The sequence below is a fragment of the Littorina saxatilis genome, linkage group LG15 (genome assembly GCF_037325665.1).
Source record: "Littorina saxatilis isolate snail1 linkage group LG15, US_GU_Lsax_2.0, whole genome shotgun sequence".
Taxonomy (NCBI): domain Eukaryota; kingdom Metazoa; phylum Mollusca; class Gastropoda; order Littorinimorpha; family Littorinidae; genus Littorina; species Littorina saxatilis.
Window position 1 is genome coordinate 1309454 of NC_090259.1, and position 19479 is coordinate 1328932.

Below are 19479 nucleotides of genomic sequence, written 5' to 3' on the forward strand. Positions count from 1 at the left end.
AAGATCAACATAAGGTACAGTCAAGTGTTTACCTGTTAGGTGTGCACCTCTCGGGTGCCATTCACACACCTACACCACAATCAGCATAGCATACAGTCAGAAGATCAACATAAGGTACAGTTAAGTGTTTACCTGTTAGGTGTGCACCTCTCAGGTGTCATTCACACACCTACACCACAATCAGCATAGCATACAATCAGAAGATCAACATAAGGTACAGTCAAGTGTTTACCTGTTAGGTGTTCACCTTTCAGGTGTCATTCACACACCTACACCACAATCAGCATAACATACAGTCAGAAGATCAACACAACGTGCAGTCACGTATTCAGCAGTCAGGTGTTGTACTGGTGTGTCAGAAAACAACGAACACGATGCATAGATCTGCATCTCACCTCTCCCAAATGTCACACTTAATTCCGTGGTCGACACCGACTGTGTGTATTAAAGGTAAACGGAAGAAACGTACAGCATTGTTAAAAAATAAATAAACATATGTCCGACATCAGGTGGCCATGTAATATATGCCATTCAAAATAACATAAGGAAAATATAAGTCATTTGCATTTACTGTGTACAGCATCAATTGATTGGGTTTACAGAAAAAAGACCACATACTTATACAAGAACTATACTTAACTTCTTTTTCTAACTCTACAGCTGTCTCACTCTCTGTCCGCTTCCACAACTTATGAGTACAGGAGCACACTTAACTAGGATGGGTGCTAACCTATGGTGAAAATGATGTGATATGACATTTAGGAAAGTAAAACAAACAAGCAAAGCACCACGCATTTTGATCATGATCAGAGGGAAAGAGCATGTGGGAATAATGGGCAGACACTGAGCTACTGCTTGACATCATCACGCCTCACACATGTTGGATAGTTGTGTTAATGTTGCCTTGTCACTTACACTTGTACTGCTCGTCACAACAAAAACTGGGAAAGTCGCTTTTACACAATTTTTATTATATCCTCTATTTGTTTGAATACAATCACTATTTGTGTGGGTTTTTGTTGTTGTTGAAAATTTTCCCATTTTCTGGAAATAAGCGTTTTAAGAAATTAGATACTTGGATGGTATGTTTTGACTTGTAAACATGATGTTAGAACGAGTCATGATTATTAACCGCTATGAATTAACGCTAAGCCGAAACGGGGTTGTTTGGTTTTATGAAATTGTTCTCTACAACGTTCTGGTCGAATATATCGTGCAACAATGTTCATGTGGCTTTTCTAGTCCATTGTGTTTGGCTGGAAGAGAGGGATTTAAAAGAAAAGTAGTGTATTTGTAAAGAAGGGGGGAGGCACGGGTTCGGGGGATGTTAACATTATTGTTGTACGGCACTGACTGCAGGACATTTTTGTTGCAGGCTTTTTATCTTCATTTCTACCTTAGGTTTCATTTCCATCTTTGTCTTCGTCTTCGTCCTCGTCTTCATCTATACCTGGGGCACTCGAATTGTCTTCGTCTTCTTCGTCATGGCCGTTCTCGGGGGAACCCGTCGAACAAAAATGAACAGACCTTGCTACAAGCCTGACTTTCGCCCTGCAGAGATAAAACAGTCCCGAGGGAACAAAGTTAAGTTAATATCCTTTCGCCGTACCCCCTTTCTTATTCCAGGCAAAAATTACATTGGTTTCTACTATTTTACATTGTTACTTGTTATCTGTTTGTTTCGTGTGATGTTACATTTTATGTCTTCATTTTTATACATATAAACTTGTCTCGTGAAACTTTGTATTCGAGTCCTTATCGACCTAATTGTCTTTGTCGGTTGTGCATGTGTGTGCTTGAGCCTGTATGCTTGGCTAGAACTATTCACTTGCATCGCCACTGCACCACTGGCAATCCTGACAGCCACTGTACAAATGTGTGGTAGCATTATTATGCGGGAGAGCACACCCCGGCTCCAATCCCAACATTACCCATGTAAAGATCATGTGTGTCTAATGCAGTATGAGTACATCAACTGCAGACAGCAAAAGGTTGGTCAAAATCAGTTCGTCGTCTGGTGCAAATCTAACATCCCTTCATGACAAAACAACAGGACGAGCTGACCTGACGGACCAAGATGCTAACAAATACCCCATAGCCGTTCGTTCAAGGAGATGGTGATCGACTATTTTCGCCTGTTGTGGATATCAGAGTCCAGGAAATCAGGCCTTTGCTCAGAATCACAGAAGAAGCCAACAAGGCCACTGTAGAGCTGGTAAGCTGTTCCGGTATAACAATAGTTTATTGGTGATGTGCCTCACGTCAAGGGCCTGGTTGCCCGCTTAGCTCCCATCTGGCACTCACCAGGCGTAGAGATCAGATATGATTGGCTCGATCATCTAGCGGAACTCTGGCTTACCAAGCTCTGATGCACGGTGCAAAGGTCGAAGACAAAACATCGGCATTTCACATGACAAGTTGGTGTGTCATGTACAATGTTCTCGCCAGTTTCACTCAAAGCAACATATGTCTGAAACACTCAGGACACTGATTCTCCTGTTTACATGTGGATACCTGTGTTGGGTGAAATTGAACATGCTGAGCAAGATTTGTTGTGACACTTTTGTTTGCAGATGTTCTACATAAGAGTGCACTGAAGCGTGCTTCATGTTGTTTGCAGATGTTCTACATAAGAGTGCACTGAAGCGTGTTTCATGTTGTTTGCAGATGTTCTACATAAGAGTGCACTGAAGCGTGTTTCATGTTGTTTGCAGATGTTCTACATAAGAGTGCACTGAAGCGTGCTTCATGTTGTTCGCAGATGTTCTACATAAGAGTGCACTGAAGCGTGTTTCATGTTGTTTGCAGATGTTCTACATAAGAGTGCACTGAAGCGTGTTCAGTCATGTTGTTTGCAGATGTTCTACATAAGAGTGCACTGAGGCGTGCTTCATGTTGTTCGCAGATGTTCTACATAAGAGTGCACTGAAGCGTGTTTCATGTTGTTTGCAGATGTTCTACATAAGAGTGCACTGAAGCGTGTTTCATGTTGTTTGCAGATGTTCTACATAAGAGTGCACTGAAGCGTGTTTCATGTTGTTTGCAGATGTTCTACATAAGAGTGCACTGAAGCGTGCTTCATGTTGTTTGCCTCCCAGGTCCGAAATACGCCATTGTAGAAAAACAGGTGAAAAACTAAATCACAAACATCTGGTCAAAATCATGCAGGAGAATTGTTTCCGGCTAACAATGATTAATTGTTTTGAAAATAAGATAAATATGTGGCTCTGTGCACTGTGCACTTCTTAGGTATCATGATGTAAAACTTTCTTTCTTTATTTATTTGGCGTTTAACGTCGTTTTCAACCGTTCAAGGTTATATCGCGACGGGGAAAGGGGGGGGGGGGGATGGGATAGAGCCACTTGTTAATTGTTTCTTGTTCACAAAAGCACTAATAAAAAAATTGCTCCAGGGGCTTGCAACGTAGTACAATATATTACCTTACTGGGAGAATGCAAGTTTCCAGTACAAAGGACTTAACCTTTCTTACATACTGCTTGACTAAAATCTTTACACACATTGACTATATTCTATACAAGAAACACTTAACAAGGGTAAAAGGAGAAGCAGAATCCGTTAGTCGCCTCTTACGACATGCTGGGGAGCATCGGGTAGATTCTTTCTCGTCCCAACCAATATGGGACTCCCCCTAACCCGCGGGGGGTCGTATAAAACAGGTATTCAAAGTCGATCAATAGCTCCAAACTGTACAGAAACAAATGTACACGATGGGACACATATCACATGTTTCAGTGGCGTTCATTTGTGATTTAATGGATAGAGACTCCAAAACATGGTGGGATAGGGCACGGGGGAAAGGGGGAACTAGCACCTAGAACCTAACTTGATCCCTGAACGCAGTTAAAGAAAATAACAAATGTTATCAAGTCAACGGAAACCAAACAAAGCAGACATGTGTCGGCCACTTCGTGTTGTTAATGTGACCTGATCTTCGCTCACAGCACCGTGTTGGACAAGCAGCGTCACCATGCCGTCACAGTGCCGTGCGAAATTTCTGGTCACGTCAAGCGGTGTGCCATTCCACTCTGTTACAGCGTTCACGTTGGCTCCATGCTGCAGGAGACACTGCGCTGTCTCAGTGTGACCATTCTCACAGGCTGTGTGTAGGGGTGTGCCATACATCTCTGATACAGCGTTCACGTCGGCTCCATGCTGCAGGAGACACTGCGCTGTCTCAGTGTGACCATTCTCACAGGCTGTGTGTAGCGGTGTGCCATCCCTCTCTGATACAGCGTTCACGTTGGCTCCATGCTGCAGGAGATACTGAGCTGTCTGAGTGTGACCATTCTCACAGGCTGCGTGTAGCGGTGTGCCATTCCTCTCTGATACAGCGTTCACGTCGGCTTTATGCTGCAGGAGACACTGAGCTGTCTCAGTGTGACCATTCCTATAGGCTGTGTGTAGCGGTGTGATTTCATAATCAGCAGTTGCATCAACCTGAGCACCATGTTCTAACAGACAGACAACGATCTCAATGTTTCCCTTATTAGCAGCTACGTGAAGGGGTGTTGAGTGAGACTTGTCCCTTGCATTCACATCGGCTCCTTCGTCAATGAGTTGTCGCGCTACATGTGTTTGGCCAGCAGCACAGACAATGTGTAGAGGTGTTCTCTTCCTGTCATCCACAGCATTCACATGCGCCCCGTGTTGAGTCAGCCAGGTAACGATGTCAGTGCGCCCCATCAGACAGGCAGCGTGCAGCGGACTACAGCCCATACTGGTGTCGAGCTGGTTCACGTCAGCTCCCTGTTGGAGGAGGGTCATCAAGGCGTCAACATCACCACGCACTACTGCCTGGTGAACACGGCCTGTCTCCGCTCCTGCTTCTACCAGCTGGGTGATGATGATACCAGGTCTGCTTGCCGTGTATGCGCGGCGTAAGGGCGTTCTGCCCTCATTGTCTGTTGCATTCAGGTCAGCTTCATGATGAATCAACCGTCTCAGAGTTTCTGTGTTGCCATTCCATGCCGCGTAGTGTAGCGGTGTCCTGCCCAACCTATCCTGTGCATTTACATCAGCCCCAGCGTTCAGCAGGAGACGGGTGATGTCGGCGCTGGCTGTGGGGGACTTACACCGACACGCACAGTGAAGGGCTGTCTCTTTCCACACATTTATAGCATCGATGACGGCGTTGTGTTTCAAGAGCAGCTCAACTGTACGTATAAGACCCCTATGGCAAGCAAAGAACAACGGTGTTTGAGGACCGTCCCACTGTGAAGTTACGCTGACATTGACATCAGCACCAAGGTCAATCAGCAGATCCGCGATATTTCCCTGTCCCGCTTTACACGCTACTAAAAGACCTGTTCTTCCTTTATCGTCCTTGTCGTGAACACCGCTTCCGTGACACAGGAGTGTCTTCACGGTCACGTCGTTACCGCCACGTATTGCAGAAAACAGATCGAATGCCATTTTATCTCTGTCTGTCGCGTTGTTCAACTCCTTTCTCCGTCGCTGTGCCAGCTGGTAGGGTGTGAGGCCCTTGTTGTTTGTCTTTGTCAAGGAAGCTCCACTCTTCACGGCCAGTGTGGTGGCCTCCAGGTTTCCCTTGTCGGCAGCGATGTGAAGCAGCGTGTTGCCGTCACGGTCTGTCTCGTCCACCTCCCTGTCAGCCAGCAGTCTCAGCGCCAGGTACCAGTCCCCTCTGTCCCTCACCTGCACCGTCACTGTGTTGTTTGACACATGGACACTGGCCATAGGTGAATCATTTGACATTGGTTTCTTGTCTGACATCTGTACTGTGATCAGGTTCAATGGAATGGGAAGATCTGTGTCACACAGGTAGTACAACTGTTGCCAAGATTTATTTGTTCCAGTCATCATTCCGTGAAAGTTTGCAGTTTTTTCAACAAAATGCTTTGCAATATATTCGCGTGACAACACCTTTTTCTCGGTAAAAAACTGAAAGATAGCTGCTGCCAAAAGGCCTTGAAATGACAGTTGCTCTGGCTTATGTCCCAATTCATGAGCCAAATGCGGGAAGAGACAACACGCAAGCAGGGTGTTATGCAGTGTCTGGTATAAGTCTTGATCAGCGTTCATTTTATTGATGCACCATTCACTCAGACCGTGACATTTGTTACGGAGGGACCAGTAAATCAGAGGTAGGTTGAACACTGGGTCCAGGGCCCTTAGCAGGTGGTGTTCTCTGTGTTTTTCTCTCTCACAATATTTCTCCATTCTAAGCAGAAATTCAGGACACTGCAAAGCGGGATGTTGGCTGATTTCTCTCAAATTGCCCTTGGTGATTTCTTCGTGTAGTCTTTCTATCAGTGACTGACGGAGGAGCGTTTTGTTTTTACAGGCCACAGAGACAAAAGATCTAGATCCAACTTGTATTGTCAGGACCTTCTCAGTGTTGTCCAAATGTCCTTCTGTCGCGTTAACAAGTAAGTTTTGCATAAGGAAGGTGACGTCACACACTCTTATTAATGTAGGCAAGCGAAACGAGCGACCGAGAGCTAGACCCGCAGCATCGTACATTACCCGACTGATAAATCTATGACCCTGACTTGCCAGCACAGAACCCAGCAGAATATCTTCATACTTTGCCAAATGATCGTCAAAAAAACCTTTAAACCCGTGCTCAAAGAGCTCAACCTGCGCTCTCACCTTTGTTTCAAGGAACTGACCCTTTCCGAGCATAGTAAGCACAAACACTGCCGCAAAGCTGTCACCGTGTGTTTCGTGCAGACACATCTGTTTTAACAGCACTGAGTTCGCTTCAGCCGGTGACGTGAAGACATTAGCGGGGTCCTCTACAGCCTGCCAATGGTCCACCAGGTAACGACAGCACCAGAGAAATGCAGGGCCGCTGGTGTCTGCCTGCACAATTCTCTCCACCACCTTCAGCTGCTGTGAAGGCTGAAGAGGAAGCTGCTTCAGGTGGAAATCAAGCAGTTCTCTCTTCACCTCTGTGTCCAGATCCTCCTTCATCAGCCTCACCACTGCAGAACTGTCCAACAGAGGGCTCTGAGCGTCAGTCTCCAGTTGTTGCAGCTCGTGCAGCACGTGGGGATACAACGTGACCACCACCCTGCAGTCTCCTGACTTGATCAGTTCAAGCATGTTGCGCAGAATCTTTGTCCACTCTTCATACTGCTGTCTATTTACACGCACCACGCCCATCAAGTCGTCAATCAGCACAAAGCTCCGCCTCCCTGGCCCAATGTGGGCGTGCCAGTCCTCCAGCTTGGACAGGATGTAGGGCTTGAAGCCTTCCTCTCTGCAGCGTCTCAAGAGGGCATGTCCCACAGTGGTCTTGCCAGTTCCTGGGAACCCACACAGGATGACTCGCCCTGTGTCTTGAAGGATGTCTGATGCCTCCTCCAGATCGTGTGTTTGAATGCATCGTGATCTCTCGCTGTCTGCGGTGACGTGAGTGTTTGCTGAAGAAGAAGAAAACATAGCTTCTTTATTTTATTTTATATTAGAACAGCAACTAATTCGATGCCTCCAGATCGTCTGTTTGCATGCACTAAGATCTGTTGCTGTGGGCAACGACTTCGCTGCTGGCTGAAATAGAATTAATTCGTGAAGGACGATGAGTCAAAATTTACATTTGTGATGAAGATGTCACATTTTTAGTTTAACTTTTTCTGATGTGGCACATGTGTTCTTGTGTACCTTTCATACAACCATGCTTTTGAGTGCATAGTCCAGAACATGTGGATCGTGTAAGAATCATACTCAGGGGAGGGTTTCACACATACAATAAGAGGGGAACATGCCAATACGTCCCAATACCATTACGTCCCAATACCATTACGTCCCAGTACCATTACGTCCCAGTACCATTGCGTCCCAGTACCATTGCGTCCCAATACCATTGGGTCCCAGTACCATTGCGTCCCAGTACCATTACGTCCCAATACAATTACGTGCCATTGCGTCCCCGTACCATTAGGTCCCAATACTAGTGAATTTAATTTCTGAGATGTTACTGTAGCAGTGTAGCGACACGTTTTGTAATAAAAGTGCGTTTTGTAATAAATTTATTACAAATCGTGTTCGGATTACACAATTTTTATTACAAAACGCGTTCAACACGATTTGTAATAAAAATTGTGTCGGTACATAGCAGTATTTCACAAATAAAAATAAAATAAAAAGATGTGTACCGGTTAGTCGAGATGAGGTGAAGTGGAAAAAAATAAAAATAAATAAATAAATAGATAAATGTTTGTTCATGGGAGAAAAAAAATCCTTCACGATATAATCAGAAACTGCAAAGGATATTGCATGTCAGTTTGTTTGTTTTGAGGCGCTCCTTGCTTTCCTTACAGGTTTTCTGAGGTAACCATGTTCTTTCTTTTAAAATGAACTGAAGCACGCTAACCTAAACCGAAGTGTAAAATTAATATGTGCTTTAGCGGTGCTCGACACAAAGAAAAATACCGAAACAGTACAGTACACCGCTTTGTATTCCACTGTATGTAATCGAGCATGACATGACTGTAGGCTTATTTACTGAGTAGACGATGTTTAAACCCGTTTCTGAGAAAAGCTAGACTGACTGTCCAGTCATCGAACCTTCAGCACATAGACACTCAACTCAACTCAACTCAACTCAAATTTTATTGGCTTCAATTTTCACATAGAAGAATTTGTCTTGCGCTTGGGATTAAGACATAGGCAGAAAGTAAGAGTATAACATATAAAAACAGCATTCATATCACATTTCATGTATCACACACAGTAATCACTAGTATAGGCCTAGGCCTACAGATATATCACACATGCAAATAAGTAGTATAGACCTGCTAACTAAAATAATAACAGAGACAGAAACAAAAACTGGGCACAACATTTACACGTGTGTGACCTACTTTACATCAAGTGCCTGTGATCTATAAATAACAATAATTGCGTGATGCCGATGTTTGCTAACAATGAATACATAACAACTAAGATAAGAATGTATGTGCTTTCATAATATGATTATTTTATAAAACACAGTGGGGAAATTGGAAGATAATTTTTATACGAAACTGCGCACATTGAGTCGAGCTCTGTAGCGTGTGTGTTCGGAGGCAGAAGACACACAGATAGCGAAACCCATACACGCACAAATGTAGACACAGACACCTACATACATACGTACATAACACACACACACACACACACACACACACACACACACACACACACACACACACACACACACACACACACACACTGCCCACCGCAGCGTTCAAGCATTGCTCAAGTAACAATTGTGTTGGGACGTAATGGTACGGGGACGTAATGGGATTCCTTTATGGGACGTATCGAGATGCAATTTTCTTGGGACCTATCGACACGCAATTTTGTTGGGACGCAATGGTACGGGACGCAATGGCACTGGGACCCAATGGTATTGGGACCCAATGGGATTGCTTAATGGGACGCAATGAGACGGCATTTTTTTGGGACGCAATGGTACTGGGACACAATGGTACTGGGACGTATTGGCATGACCCCAATAAGAGTTGATTGTGTATGATCCACGCCATGTCGATACCTGATTTACTGCATTATCGTAGAGAAGGGGTCCTTCGGGAATTGAATGACGTTATCCAAGCACGGATGTCTGTTAATTAGACTATAGTTTACAGATGTTGTTTCCATGCACTGATCCAAAGCACAGCCAGCGGAAAGGTCACTGTTGTAAAGTGACATGCATTGTTGACACCTGGATCCTATCAAATCATAGGTATATGATCTTATCTACTACATGTAGTTAGAATGAACTTCTTGTCAAATTCCATTTTGGATTGATAAACAAACCTTGGCCAACAATTCAAATTACCACTTGCACAAGCTGATTTTTGAAATCACATGTAGTTAGGATGTACTTCTGGTCAAATTCAATTATAGATTTATAAACAAACCCTGGTCAACAATTTAAATAACCACTTGCACAAGCTGAATTTTTAAAATCAATCATGAATTTATAAGAAGAAAAAACATTCATAGAAAGTTTAAAGTTGTGATGTTTCATGTGGTGAGAGCCTATCAGCTGTGACCAGGCAGTCAAGCAGACAGACGAACATGGAGGGAGACACGTATTTACCTTGCATAAACGTCGTCTCTGAATTCTGTTGCAAGGATCCCAGAACTTCCCCGATGTTCCACAAATCCATTCCTCCTGTAAATTGAAAAGAGCTGATAGATAAGCAGGAATCTAAATGTTTACCTTGGCACGTATCAAACACTAGTGATTCTTAATTAACACACAACCTTGGATGTATGCTGCATAAAGAGACGAAGAAGCGGGTCATTGGATAATTACACATTATACCACGCTCTCCGAGAGGTTTGCTTACGCGTTAACACCCTTTGGTTCATCACGCTGCAAATAGGTTATAAGTAATCAGTGCACCTTTTTCAAAATGCGAGTGTCTAAACAGTCCTCTGACAGTGGCTGATATTGTATTCCACCAAGTAAAAACGTTTGTGTGTAAAATGAAATCAAGTCTTGAACTTTTTGTTTGCCATACGGGAAATGTCATGAATAGAAGTGAACATTGACCCCCCCCCCCCCCCATACCGTAAATAGGTAGGGTTCAATATTGCATTTAGTTCTGTGTCAGAGGGTCAGTTTCACCTGGTTTAATGTTGCATTTAGTTCTGTGTCAGAGGGTCAGTGTCACCTGGTTTAATGTTGAAAATGTATCAAACATCACAATTCAATTTACATTTGTAAAACATTTATTCAACCGTTTTTCTCTGTCATCACTTCATTTTTCTTGTGACTGTGGGTACGCATAATCCTTTAATGTCAATAAGGCACGATCAGACCATTACGAAAAAAAGAGACATTATGGGATATATCATGTGAACATTATCATTATTATAATAGCCTACATAGGGTCAACTTACCTCCAAGGTCATGCGCGTGACAGAGCGATGACAGACCATACTGCCTGCCGACAGCGCCCTCTTGTTGCTCTGCCATCCTGACTAGGATTTATCTCTTGTCCGTCTGAAAAAGGTGTGTTAGCTTTTACTGTGTTTTTAAAACTCTACCATTCATTTCTCGTTTATACTTTCCAAGATTAAAAATATCCCCTAAGTGCATCGATTAACTGAAAGAAGCATTGATTTTGCTCCCGTATGGACCATCTTGCACATCGCCACAGATCTGCCCAGACGTTTACATGGGGCAGAGCATCCTAGCTTCCACTTGACCACAGCAACACTCTTCAGCCTTCAGCCTTATTATGTAAAGCCCTGTCCAGACTTGGCCGCCGTTTTACGCTCTATGCGCCGCAGTCCGTTTTGTGCGTCGCGCAGAATTTGCCGAGTGGCCACACATCGACGATTTTTTTTCACAACGCGGTATCAGTGGAGCGGGTCAGCTGACAAGAAGGTTCAGTTGCATTCGACTGCCGCGCCGCGAGCAGCTGACGTCATCGCTCTGGTTTGCTCTGATTGGTCAAATTTCCGTCGTTCTATGTCTGTGTCATAGAAATTAGAACACGCGCTATTCTTCTGCAAATAACGCTTCGCGATCATAGCACGACGCGGTGCGCCGTTTTGAGCATAAGTCAAATGTGGACAGGGTCGGCCGGGAGTGTCTGGACGGGCCTTAACGGACATCTGTGTCATCTGTAATATGCATTCAGGAACATCTTCACACTCTCCATAGAAACCCGCCAGGGTGTTGAGTGTTGGTGTGTGTCAAAGTGGAAGGATGTTCCTTTATCGTGTGAACCAAAAGTCTGAACAGCCATGTGCTGATAAATTTACATACCTGTTGCTACATGAAGGAAGGTGCCTTATAACAACATAAAGTGGTGAATATGAATTTATGTCTTACAGTTTTTCGTGCTTCTGTATAGTGATTATATTATTGCCACCATCACTACATGCAGCACCATTGTATTGTATGAGAGCACGATTCTTGTTTTTGCAATACCGACCTTGCTCACCCTGCCCGCTTCATGTCGTATCCTTCAGCGCCTTGAGTGTGAGTCATACCATCTCTGATATCACCATGGTGACACCCTGTTACAATCAATAGTTGTCGGTGATGTGACGTCACGAAGGCATGGCACGATGGCGTCATCTTTACGGGCGCTTGGTGTCGCCACGGTTGCAAGAGGCTTCTGATTGGTTCAGACGAACGTTCCCTCTCACGTTTGTCTGCGTCAAGGCATCCTGGTAGTAAGACAATAAAAATTATGGTCAGATAATGCTGCGTCGCGAGATCTAACGTTACGGTTTGTTTGGGTGCACGGCTCGGTAAATTATACGTTAATTGTTCCTATCAGTACGTGTCCTAAATATGACACTTCAAGCCAGAGATGGTTTTTTTTCTTTATGTTTTTTTTTCTTCTCGGTATATCGACGTTGGAGTTTCAGAGCAAACGATCCTCGCTGTTTTGAATTCAAACGTACTTGACAGAAATATAATAACACGATGTTTGGTCAATGCGACTTGCGTTTTTACGTGAGATCGCCCTTCCCTCATACACTGAGCACAACAAGGTCAGGATTTGTTTGCCGAGTGGTGTAGCTAAGATGTTTAACAGCAGATTGCTGGTCTGAAACATACGTGCATTTGAAGATCAGTCTTAGTTCTGTTTACAACTGTGTTTCTTGGATTTGAGCAATATTTGAGCATGACATCACAGAACCTTGACCACTTTCTTTCTTTCTTTCTTTCTTTAACGTCGTTTTCAACCATTCAAGGTTATATCGCGACGGCCCTTGACCACGCCTACCCTCAAACATAGTGTTTGTTAACAGCATGCTCCACTTTCAACCGTCGAAACGGTGAATTAAACTGACCAATATTTTACTTTTTTTACGTCAGAAAGTGTATGTTGTGTCTTACCTAACAGGTCATACATATTTCATTTAAATCCGCCGCGCCCAGTCAGGCCGATCTAGCGTGTGAAAGAGACCAACTACAATTATGGGAACAGTCTTGGGTACGGTTGTTTTGCAATGTTGAAAACATGACGGGTGGTGTGGTTACACGTTTGGTTGTGTCTTGAAACGCGCCCATGACACGTCAACTCTGTATTATTTCACCATATACACCCCCCCCCCCCCGGCCCAAGCCCACAATAAATGCACACTCCCACCATCCAAACCCCCATGTGTTGTAAGTTCTACTGTGTCCTATTTGTATACAGGGTTTGTATGTGTGTGCAGCAAATTATACACACAGCAACTGCCAAGTATACAAAGTTTACTCAACCACATCGGTTTCGTCTCAGCAACACCCGACTTGGAGCATGCAGCCCTTTGTCTGCTCTGCACTCCTCTCTAGATCTCTCCCCGCCATTCTAGTCATCCGACAGTCGGCAACAGAAATAGGCACATGACGCAACAGTAAACGAGTATACAGTTGGGCAGTATGAAAGTATGACCTGTCTCTTATTGAGTTCTTTCCACCATTCTTGTCATCCAGCAGTGGGTGACAAAAATACCCCGGCACAGAACGGTGTTGCTATCATCTTTTGGAGGCATAGCTGATGTCATATCACGCCATGAAGTATTCATACGTTATATTCTACAATATGGTTGATGTGGATTTCACAGATATCCGTTACTACCCCCTTTCGCTTTTATCATTACAAACGGTGGCCTCACGTTGTTTGGTGATTTGTTATTCGGTACCTGTTGTCGTTTGCTAACTTTATGTGGTTTGATAATCAACGAATGACTTGTGCGCTATGGTGTTTTTCTTCGGTTTCTGCCCCTCCCTCTCCCACCCCACCCCCCTGCAAAACTGTTGTTTTAATGCGTACTTTTGACGAATATGGTGCGAACTACATCTATAATAATAATAATAATAATAGTGACAAGCTTATATAGCGCAATCCACGCTCTCCGCGCTTAACATCAAACTGAACAGCTTAGTAAAAGCAATACATGTTTACAATAAAGAGTATCCTAGTTCATACATAAATGCCATAATGCATTAATCATACAAACAACAACATCCAAAGAAAAACATACACTCACACAAGTTAAAGCTAAGTACATAGTGAGAATAATAATATGTTAAATCACTATATCATAGCACACACACATACACACACACATATACACACACACACACACACACGCGCACACACAGCGCAGTCGATCACACCCACACACACAAACACAAGCCTAAAGCGATAGTACAGGGTATTGAAAAAGCGGCATAGGAAACTAGGCTGATGCGTGTTAGTGCAGATCTGTGAGATGAGAGTGTTTACATTGAAGCTAGGTATGGATAAAATTTATAGAATGCCATTGATCCCCTTACCATGTCTAGCCTACAATGTGATCTTACAACACTAATGATTAGATATAACAAGTATTGCAGCGCTAATAACAAAATATAAGAAATAATTACAGCGTTAATGATACAATGAACGTCCAAAACAGCCGATAATGGCAATCATACGTCCAAAACAGTCGACTATAGGGAATGATACGTCCAAACTAGCCGACTATAGGCAATGATACGTCCAAAACAGCCGATAATGGCAATCATACGTCCAAAACAGTCGACTATAGGGAATAATACGTCCAAACTAGCCGACTATAGGCAATGATACGTCCAAAACAGCCGATAATGGCAATCATACGTCCAAAACAGTCGACTATAGGCAAGTATAATGTCCACAATAGTCAAATATAGGCAATACTACGTCCAAAACTGTCACCTATTGGCAATGATACGTCCGAAACAGTCGGCTTTAGGCAATGATACGTCCAAAACAATCAACTATAGGCAATGATACGTCCAAAAACAGTCTACTCTTTACAATGATACGTCCAAAACAATCAACTATAGGCAACGATACCTCCAAAACAATCAACTATAGGCAATGATACGCCCAAAACAATCAACTATTGGCAAAGATGCGTCCAAAACAGTCGACTATAGGCAATGATACGTCCGAAACATTCTACTATAGGCAATGATACGTCCAAAACAGTCAACTATAGGCAATTATATGTCCAAACTCGTCGACCACAGGCAATTATACGTTCAAAAATGTCGACTATAGGCAATTATACGTCAAAACTGTCGACTTTAGGCAATTATACGCCTACAACAGTCGACTACAGGAACTTGTGCGTCCAAAACAGTCGAATATAGGCATTGCTACGTCCGCACACTCAAACTATAGAACTACTCCGAAGCAGTGCGTCTTAGTTAACATCTTGTATAGTCGTATTATTTTAGTTTAAACGGTCAGTGGTGTTTCCTTTGACGCAGGAACAAAACACCAAGCACGAAAATATTACAAATATTGATGGGAAACACACACACACACAAACACACACACACACACATACCACTCCACTCACCTTGTTTGATGGCCGCTGCAGTCTTGGTTAACCTAAATTGTTGTGAGCGTCAGTGATGTCATCCGTTATTAGAATAGTCAACGCCGTAGAGTTTCATAGTCCTTGGCTGTTACAACATTAGCACTTGCAAAAGCAATTGTCATCGGTCATCTGTCTTTTGCATGATATGAATGCTAGTTTTATTTTGACAAACTAAACAGCACCTCCAACGATGGCATCTTCCCGGTAGGGTGGAGCGTATGAATACACGACTTGCTTCACGACACAATACGCCACGAAGAGTGCAGAGTAAAGGTGCCACAGAAGAAAACAAATATAATACTTTTTCCTCGAGAGGTTGGAGAAGAATAAGAGAGAAGAAAGTTGGCCAGTCCAGCCTCACCTTCCCAGAATATTTACAGGTGCGTGATGTCTGTGGGACTACACTTTAGGGTGGTGTAGCACAGATGACTAAAAGGGTATTCCCCCCAAACAACAAGGAAGTTAGTTGCCAGGCATGTAAGTGCATGTGCTAACAAACTGAATTACAGCTGGTTACTGTCCATCAGAGCTGTACTGAACACGCACTCATTCCATTCTTATCAGTCACTCCCACATATTAATTGTCCACACCAGCTGTTTGCAGTTAAGTCCACGTAAAGTGAAACGTTATTGAATTAAAGCTTTTTATGATTTTAACTTTTGTGAAAAATCATAGCAACTTCAAAATCAATTTTCCAACACATATTTACAAAAAACGTGAAAAAGTTTAGCATCAAATTATAGCACAGCAGGGCACTGCTGGCCGACTGTCTCTTTTCTTGTGTGCAAAAAGCGAGGCTGCTGGTTTTTGGCTCACGTAAGTGTAGCCTATGCGATCGTAACTTTGTCTGTCTTTGCGTGCGTGCGTGCGTGTGTGCGTGCGTATGTGCGTGCGTGCGTGCGTGTGTATGTCTGTGGTAGAAACTCTAACATTTGAAGACGTCACTTTACATTGACGTCACATTATGACGTAAGAGGGTTAGACGTCACGCGAAGGAAGTACTGAAAGTCTCGGTCATTATTATTTTGAGCGGGCCGAGACTAGTTGGCAGTCGTGTCCCTGTAAGTAGGCTACATGCAGACAGACAGATCTAGATCTAGTGTCACTCTCGCTTTCTTGCACAGTTTCACCTATGCTCTTTCTCTGTGTGTGTGTGTGTGTGTGTGTGTGTGTGTGTGTGTGTGTGTGTGTGTGTGTGTGTGTGTGTGTGTGTGTGTGTGTGTGTGTGTGTGTGTGTGTGTGTGTGTGTGTGTGTGACGGAGTGATTGAGTTTGTGTTACTGTTTGTCGATTTCTTACGTGAGCCTTGATGGCTTCGCCTCTTGTTTTGTGTGCGTCACAAAATATGTGTGTGCCTGCAGTGATCTTTGCTGTTGGCTGGGTAACGTCACCCGCATTGAAAGGCAGCGAGGCGTGACGTGTTGACAGTAAAAAGAACACCTGTTTGTGATCGCTGAAAGATGTTTCTGCCCTACCCTTCCCTGAGCTCGACTGACTCGTCTGCTGTGTCGTAAATGAAACGTTCAGAGGAGTGTAATTGTTTACGACTGCTTTATATATGCACTGGGTTTGAGAACAATCAACCAAGCCAGCAATTAATTGATCATCTAAGTGCGTTCTTGTTCACTTACATGGCAGAACTTCATGAAATTGTTGAAAATATGCAAGCTACAAAATAGTACTGAGGCCCCCCCCAAAAAATAGGTCTGTTTACGGTAACCCGACCGACCCTAGTTTTTTCGCGCGACCCTAGACTTTTTTTTGGCATTTGGGAAAAAAAAATCTTGTTCTTTTGGCAAAATAACGTAAAAATATGTTTTTTTGGAGAAAAAAAAAAAAAAAAATCCCGACCTACCGACCCTATTTTTTTGGCCTATGTTACCGTAAACAGACCTTTTTTTTTTTGGCCTGATCTCTTGAGAAGTTTTAACATTCACAGAGTCACGCCGTGGATGGTGGCACGCCTAGTTTTGTCCACCGCAGGAACAACACCCAATTTGTTCCCCCGCACGCGGAAGCAAAATTGTTATCTCGCAAAGGAATTGCCCTGTGAAGGTACGTTGTGGCAAATCACATTATTAAGTATAGATATTCTAAAGCAGAATTGCCTAGGCTATATGTATAATATGTAATTTATGTCTTGTTGTGTACTCGTGAACAGTGGCGTTCGATTTTCTGCCGAAGTCCGTGAAAATTATACAGAGAGGTCTCAATTTCGTACAAATTAACCTAGATTAGAACTACCATTTAAAGCACTATTTTAATACTCACAGTTTAGTCTTCGATACCTTGCAGCCTTGTATGCGCGTTTTTGGGCACCAGCATCGTGGATAAGCTGCTCTAATCTAGCGTTATTTTGTGGTACTCGATTCTCAGTGGGTAAGGTCCCCCGCAGACACCAGATAAGGTCCCCCGCATTTTTGACCAAGCTGCGGGGGATCTTACCCCGTCAAATTTTACTGTTGATCTTTGAACCGATCGTGAGTCTAAACTAAGGTAAGCTTAAACTTAAAAATGAAGAGCAGTATCCACAAGTAGTTTGACTTTGACCAGCAAAAAGATTTAAGCCCTTCTGTTGACCGTGCTTTGTGTTATTTCATCCTTTTTAACGTGGGAGACAGTATTTCTGACTTGTCTTGATGACATTTCTTCTCTTATGTAGTACACGAGAGTGTAAATGGTAAGACAACTAGCTGATCCAATGCAAAATAAAGTACCGAACAGTATGATATAAACTTCAATACTAGAAAGTCTGGTTATCTACTATTTTAAGGCATTAATTTGGAGACACCTACCATGTTGTTCGTCTTGCGGGGGAACGAATTGGGTGTTGTTCCTGCGGTGGAAAAAACTAGGCGTGCCACCATCCACGGCGTGAGAGTAAAGCCCGTCCTTAACTGACCTCGAAGTCGACTTGGCGAAGCTTCGCGAAGTCTTTAAACCGAAAACCCGCAGCTACGGCGTGGTACCCTGACCCCTACTTCGCTTCGCAAGTTTTGACATGCGAAGCTTCGCCGTAGCTCGCAATGAAGTTGCTTTTTTTTTGTTTGTGTCAGAAGAGCGCTTTTCGATTCAAGATGGACGACGAAATCAGACTCAATACCGTAGTGAAGAATGAATGTATCGACTTTGGTTGACCCGAAGTACAAGAACTAACCTCCGTGCGTAGTGCGTTCTGTTTCATTCTGTGAGTTCGACATCTTGACTAAATGTAGTAATTACGCCTCACGCGTTTTTGTTTGTTTAAAGATGTATTTAACATATTCATGTGTGTTATACACTATGTCTGCTGCTGTTGTAATGTGTGTATGTATACGTTACAGAAGTTAAAAACATGTTAACAGAAAAACCAGTCTTCCAATCTTTCAGTTATAAGTTCAGGTAATGACATACCTGTTATATCAGTTGTCCGCAAGGAATGATGATCATGCATTCTGTCTTTTGCTTTTTTACACAATTGTTTTTGTTCTTATTATTGTCGTGTCCGTCGTGTTCTTCTTTTTTTTTAAATGTCATACGTTCTGCACAAAGGTCTCACATAGTCGTATACTCGTCATGAGTAATTATCAATAAGTAAAGAGAAATCAAAGAGCCATGTCGTAAAATTGTAAAGAGATAGTCGATATCGTTTGGTTGAATCTATTGTTGTAAAGTAAATTATAGTGGTATGGTAAATTCCAGTACACTAGGTTGATGTTCTGAAGCACACACGTACACACACACACACACACAAACACACACACGCACGCACACACACACACACACGCACACACACGCACACACACGCACACACACACACACACACACACACACACACACACACACACACACACACACGCACACACACGCACACACACACACACACACACACACATGGGGATTACTAAGAAAACAAACTATTTGAGAATCTTCCTTTTTTTATTGATTCATTATTATGGTTTCAATATACAGGGTGGTCCAAAAGAATGTAGACAGTTTTGCGTGCCTGTCATTTCTGCTACAGGGCTCCCACCTATTGTTTTTCACCTGGAATGTCTCACACAAGCATGAAAGTTTAGTAAGGCACAGTTTTTTCTTCTTTGCAACATCATTTCTGGGCGTAGTTCAATAGTTAATCACATTCTCAATCC

General features: G+C 43.2%; 1 protein-coding gene across 1 annotated transcript; it reads right to left on the reverse strand.

Annotated features, from left to right (window-relative positions):
* Positions 1-3889: 3889 nt before the first annotated feature.
* On the reverse strand, positions 3890-6432 carry LOC138948383 (ankyrin-3-like). The gene has a single exon (XM_070319914.1). It carries the CDS (start codon positions 6422-6424, stop codon positions 3890-3892), a length of 2535 nt encoding a protein of 844 aa, XP_070176015.1. The 5' UTR covers positions 6425-6432.
* Positions 6433-19479: the final 13047 nt, after the last annotated feature.